This window comes from Puntigrus tetrazona, chromosome 23 (assembly GCF_018831695.1).
Source record: "Puntigrus tetrazona isolate hp1 chromosome 23, ASM1883169v1, whole genome shotgun sequence".
In the NCBI taxonomy this organism is placed as follows: Eukaryota; Metazoa; Chordata; class Actinopteri; order Cypriniformes; family Cyprinidae; genus Puntigrus; species Puntigrus tetrazona.
Window position 1 is genome coordinate 1,395,633 of NC_056721.1, and position 6,392 is coordinate 1,402,024.

General features: G+C 38.7%; 1 protein-coding gene across 1 annotated transcript in view; it reads right to left on the minus strand.

Annotated features, from left to right (window-relative positions):
- The window catches only part of LOC122329157, a 6,362-nt gene extending 204 nt beyond the window's left edge, over positions 1-6,158 (minus strand). Inside the window, exons 1-9 of the mRNA XM_043225358.1 lie at positions 6,124-6,158; positions 2,155-2,251; positions 1,916-2,068; positions 1,618-1,754; positions 1,230-1,526; positions 1,061-1,156; positions 830-968; positions 462-592; positions 96-374 (exon numbers count right to left, since the gene is read on the minus strand). Of these exons, the coding sequence (XP_043081293.1) occupies positions 96-374; positions 462-592; positions 830-968; positions 1,061-1,156; positions 1,230-1,526; positions 1,618-1,754; positions 1,916-2,068; positions 2,155-2,203 (1,281 nt within the window). The 5' untranslated portion in view covers positions 2,204-2,251; positions 6,124-6,158. The remainder of the gene's footprint in view (positions 1-95; positions 375-461; positions 593-829; positions 969-1,060; positions 1,157-1,229; positions 1,527-1,617; positions 1,755-1,915; positions 2,069-2,154; positions 2,252-6,123) is intronic.
- Between the last annotated feature and the right edge of the window lie 234 nt (positions 6,159-6,392).

Genomic DNA, 6,392 nt, shown 5'->3' on the forward strand with positions numbered 1-6,392 from the left:
TATATATATATATTATGAACATTACTGAGTGCTTTTATCACTGCCTTTGTGGCTTAAATAAAATCATTTACATTTTTTAAGTGTACCAGACTCACTGTGGTGGTTAAGCTGTAGTAAGCAACTTTTTCCCAAGTTGCAACAAAGACCTGAGAAGCGTTGAAGTTCAGATCTGGGAAATATGTTTTTATATCCTGAGTGGCACGAGTCAGAACATGTCCACTGGTGTACTGCTGATATGAAACAACACCTCTCTCACGGTTGTCAAGATCAGTCCAGAGACCAGCAATTATATCCTGACTTTGATTAGCAGGAAACGAGTAGGGAACAAATTCCCATGAAGGCTGGTTGAATGTGATGTGTCCGTTATTATTAATCTGCAACATGAAAGCTCAAATTCAATGATCACTATATTATGCGTTCACCACTCACATTTAGATCTAGAATGAAAATCAAATTCTTACATAAATCTGCCGGTATGTCCGGCCAAAAAATAGAAATGGACTCGACAGCTGAACAACAGAAGAGCTTCCGTCATCAACAGCAGGATTTCTTGTGTCTTCTGATGAGCCAAATGGGTAAAATATCGCTGGTGCTGCCAAGAGAATTATATATTTTTTTACATTTCACACTGATTTACAATGCTCATGTTTGACAATGATGACTTGGCCCCGTGGATGTGACGGTAAAATAACTTCATAATTAATTTCTGTATGTTCTTGAGAATGTTTCTGAAGAAAAGGTGCGCAACTTCGATACGTGTGTGAATCCAAACAAATAGCATGCCAGAGTCTACTAATAGTAATACACATCCTCCTATTATAAGTCTTACCTGGCGCGGGGTTCACAAGTAAAGCCCAGCGACCCGGAACATTTACGTTAGTCGAGTTCTTGAGGATTGGGATGGAGCTGCCATTAGTTGAACAATGAATCTGAAAGAAGTCTGTGGAGTTTATAGTGTCATATCCAGCCTATTAAAATCAAGGGGGGAAAAATGTTACAAAGACATAGAGCCATTAGGAATATAATTTTTTTTTATCCCGTTACAGTATATTGGTTTTACCTCCGCTGGAAAGGATACGGCAGCACAGTTACCATAATTAATCAGAATGAAAGAAAAACCACCTCCTGAAATTAAAACCGCTTGAAATCTGACTGCCTGAAAAAATAAAACCTTATGATTAATGGTCAATACAGCCTTTGAACAAAGAAACTATTGGAAAACAATTTACCGGTCCTGAGTGAAGATTAAATACACTTATATTCCGCGTTTTAACATAGTCCCATGTTGCAACAAAGACCCAAGAAGCAGAAAAAGCCCTCTGAGGGAAATATCGCTTTATATCCAGTGTGGCACGAGTGAGGACACTTCCATCTGTGTACTGATGATATGAATAAACACCCATCCCAAAGTCATTGAGGTCAGTCCAGAGCGGAGCAATGTAATCTTCATTTCCATATGCAGGTAAAGGGAAAGCTTGAGCTCCAGTTGAAGGTTGACTGAAAGTAAGGAGTCCGTTACTGTTAACCTGGAATGGGAATGAAAAATATAAATTAAAATAACCCGGTATGAATATGCTTATCAGAATATTTGTATTCGTGTTTAGTCTGGATTCTCACATATGTGTGGTTGTATGTGCGGCCAAAGAATGAAAATGGGGTAGAGAAGGCAACGTAATCATAGCTTTCATTGTAATTAATAAAACGTTCGGTGTCTCCAGCCACCCAACCAAATGGATAGAAGATCGTCGATGCTGCTGAGAGAAACACAAAAAGTTTTCATTTCTTACTGATTTCTGAGACTCATGTTTCTTTTCTTGCAAAAATAGCCTCTGATGGCTGAATGGTCCATGCTTTTGACGCGGCACCAAAAGATTTCAGCTCTGTCTTTATTTTCTGGTTCTAATAATGGTATTACCTGCCAGTGTTGCTAATGTAGAGGTTGTTGTTGCAGATGAATTTAATGCAGATGTTGTTGTTGCAGATGTAGTTGATGCAGGTGTAGTTGATGCAAGTGAATTTAAAGCAGTTGTTGCAGATGATGTTAATGTAGCTGCTGTTTGTGCCCCGGCTGTTAAACAGAAAGAGAAACACATTTGCTTAGATTGCCTTTTTTACAGTAAGACTGACAATTAAACGAAGTAACCAAAGCCTTACTAAGTGACAGGAAAGAAAAGAACAGCAGCAGATTTGGAGACAGTCTCATGATGATGAAGTGCGAGACGAAACCCAGAATGTAGGGGTCCTTCTCTTTCTATGTAAAATCATAAATGCAAATAATAATATAATATATAATAATCAATAATATACATTTCTATGTCTAACTTTATTTCTACAGCTGTATATGCTAAAGATCACGTAAATGTTTAACAATATTCCTCTTACTTTTCACCCCTGTGTTAACACAATCCATAAATTCAGCATTAGTATAACTTAATTTGTATGTATGACTTTAGATATAACACAAGCCGACCAAATAAATGAGCATGTGGCTTACTCAAATCAGACCAGTTTTATTGGATTTATAAAACAGTATCATAGAAAAGTTGATTTTATCACAAACTGGACATTTTACACTGGGGAAAAAGTAGGTCACTTCAGTACTTTGTAACGTTTTAATTCAACATTACAATAATAAGATTAGCTGTCTAAAATGATAAGCCTATAGTTTATGGAGCTCGACATTATAGAAAAAGTTTCTACTTATATCAGACAGATGTTTCTGTGAGGAACTTGCACCTGTCGTGCGGTATTGGATGATTTTATATGTGTCACCTCCTTTTTGCTCAGAGGCAAATCATCTTCTGGAATGGAAGTAAACGTGTTTTCATAGGAACATAGGAGCACATGGGAAATATAAACACAAACAGTCTAGGAGCGTGAAAGTTCGCCACCGCCTCCCGGGAGGCGCGACCTTGCACCGTAGAAAGAGGAAGACCATGCCAGACAGAGTCCAGGGTGGTTCAGGGAGGGGACAGGAGGGACTTCGAGGAGAAGGAATCCAGTAGGACCCAGATCATAGCCATAGTAGCAGCCCACGGTGGAGCATCCATGGTGGAGAAATGGCTGCCGACCGCCAAGGCCACAAAAAAGTAGCCTCCAGAAGAGCTGGCTTGTCCTCCGGTGGCCTCCTGAACTCCTTGATTAGCCTTGGAGGCCTTACTTGTCTCCTCCCTGTTCCTGTCCTGTCCAGTAGAACAGCTGGCGCGGGAAGGTTGGCGCACATTCTTGAAGGGGGTCGACATGATATGTTTATGTCCCTGATTGGTCACTGTTTTAACTTAGTTGTTTATGTTCCCGCATTGATTAATTAGTTCATTCCGTATCCTCCTGTGTTATCTTGTTTGTCTCAATTCATTAAGCCCTGTTATCTTTTCATTATTGTAACGCCTGACCAGCAGAGGGAGCCCTCGCCCAAGTACTAGCTTTGCACAACCATTCGACTTCCTCTGCAACCACTTCCTGTTTGAGGGCTTTATAACCAGAGGCCCTCCGTGTGTTCAAATGCGAAGTATTGCCAGTTTACCCTGCCTTACCGAGAGCGTTATTCTAGTTATTCTGCCTGACCTTCTTGTGTGCGACTCCCTGGATTACCCCTTCTGCTCTGTCTGCCTGTTTTGGATTGAATTACTGGTTTTGACCCACTCCCTGTTTACCGACATTGCCTTTTAGATGTGCCCTATTACACTTCTGCAAATGGATTCTAATTCTGCCTCAGTCCAGTCCACAATCCAGTGGAAGCTTCCAGTCTGCAAGCGCCGTTCACCTACCAGACTGAGTTACTGAAGAGCTACCAAGAGCAGCTTACTCAACTCCAAGCAGCTAATGAACACCTTACACACTTTATTCGCTCGCTTCCTCCAACCATGCCGAAGCCTGTGAGCTTCGCTCTTTCTGGCAAATTTGATGGCACTGCTGAACAATGCAAGGCTTTTTTCGCCAAGTCAGAGTACACATCGATCATCAAGGTGAAAAATTTTAATCAGAGGGATTGACTGGCAGAGCAATTGACTCACAAATTATATACTGGCTTGATTATTTCATCCAACAACTCAGAGAAGTGTTTGAATGTAGTGTTTCAACTTAGTCTAACAGCCGAACTACAGACGTAGAGTAATTACCTAAAGTAAGGTAAAGTACCTAAAGTTGGGTACTTAGTAGTAGCCATTGTACTTTAAATAAAATGTACTTATCGTGTAACTAAGTTATGGAACAACCGGTAATTACAGTTTTTGTAATTTTGTAGATGTAACAGGCAGCTTCTGTTACACATATGTAACAGACCAAAGTATAAAATGTACCATAACATAAGATTTTATTTCAAGTACAATAGCTACTACTAAAAAAAAGTTGAGCCCACTTAAAATTTGAAGGCAACCAGCTTCAGCAGATTTTTGAGTTTTCTCAATTTATTTTTGTACGAGTTTTCTAAGTTGATCTGTTTTGCTCAAATTTTATTTATTAATTTTTTTTACATTGTACATACTAGATAATTACTCTTTATTATGTACAAAGCCTTACCAAAAAAAGTTATGCCTGAAGGCTTAAAAATCCATTTCCAAGTCACTTAAGTCAAATATTATACAGATAAATGTTCTATGACTAAAATCCTGTCATTTATACACATCATTAACCCGGCAGTGATACACACCATACAAACAGTAGGCATGCCACAACATCACTTAGATATAATTTTTTAAATATAATGTTTTTGTTCTTTTTATTATTTGTATTCATATCTTTTTACTGTACCGCTGGCCTACAGCGTTGCAGTCTCCTATGCTGTGGGTGACTTGGTCAGGTTCAAGACTGACCCCAAATCTGATACAAGCCGTCTCCAGAATATGCTGAGCCGTTTGTCATTGCTAAGCGTGTAACTTTTTTTGCTGTGCACGGCTGATCTTTTTTTTTGGGCCAGTAACGCGTGAAATAAGGTGTAGCTCCTTTAAGAGCGGAGCACCATTGTTTGACTCATGTGCCACGAGAAGCACTTGTGTGCGGGACCCATGGTTTTATTTCTTTTCTGTTGCTCAGTTAAGTTATTTTCTTTAAATAAGTAACGCTGTTGACAGAAAAATAAAGCTTGAGGTGTGGAATGTGACCCGAGTGAGCTTTGACTGATTTCTGCTGCAGCTCGAGTTAGACGAGCTATCCTTTAACGTCTATTAATCCTAACTCAGCACGTTACAAGCCTGAACGATATTTATCTATTATACCATCTAGGACACATGTAGTCTTAGCAAAAATCATGGCTAATATTTTACAGTCATTATTCAGAAGACGTATAGGACATTATGCAAATGTTGGGAGCGTGGTGATGTTGAGATTTACTCGAGAAGGTGTTTGAGGCTCATGGTATGTCTTGTACACAACTGTAATTATTTAACTGTGACAAGGTAAAGTTTGACAGTTTTCCATTCTATTGCACCTTTAAATTTTTAATTTAGTAATTATATTTTTAATAGAATTCGAATTTTCAAAAAACTTTGTGGAGTATGTTTACTCTGGTCTCATGTACCTCTTGTAGTTTCAAAGACAAATGTCTACTTAGTGACTTTAAAACGGTTTAATATGTGAACCCTGGCACATTTTATTATGTTGATATAGGTATGTATCATATATTGAATGTATGTATATAAATATTCATGGCCAGCTGCTAAAATATGCCCTACACCAGATTCAACCCTAAAACTACCCGATAGTGTTATCAGATACAAAACGGATATTAAAATGCATTTGTTCATGCAGCCGTGCCATTTCAACTATCTTTTACACAGATTTGATCTGTTTCGTCCAACCGTAGTGACACCGGATTTAAAGCTCCTCGTCTCGCCTCGTGATCCACAGAACAAACCTACCGTCTATGAAAATACACAGATATGTTATTCAAAAGCATCACTTTTCAAATATTCCAGCATGTTATTATTGTTTTAAAGGCATGACATGACATTTTTTCAAGTAATTGTGCAAAACTTAGTCTACGCTTTACTAACCGAAACGTTTGTGTGAAAAGGAATAAAAGTTGTCAGAGTTTTACTGCCTCTAGTGTTCCTTTCTTTTGGAAACTGTGAATCTATTACACAAGACAATCAATCTAACCGCACTCAAGATACTGATTTCACTAACCTCAGACAGCTGCTTGATGACACTCCTGCACCTGCTGTGGGTTAGCAGGAAGTTTGCAGTGGTTTTTATTCTGTACACACCCCCCAAACCTTACTCAAGGTCAGAACATTAAAAAAAAGGTTTTTTTCCCTGTAACACTGCCAATAAGTTACACAACAGAAAAGTGTTTCATTTCGGACAAGCTGACAGGACAGTGTCATGAATAATGTTACGTATCAAAAAAAGGGGTAACGCTTCATTTTAAAGTGTCATAATAGAAATTAATTACC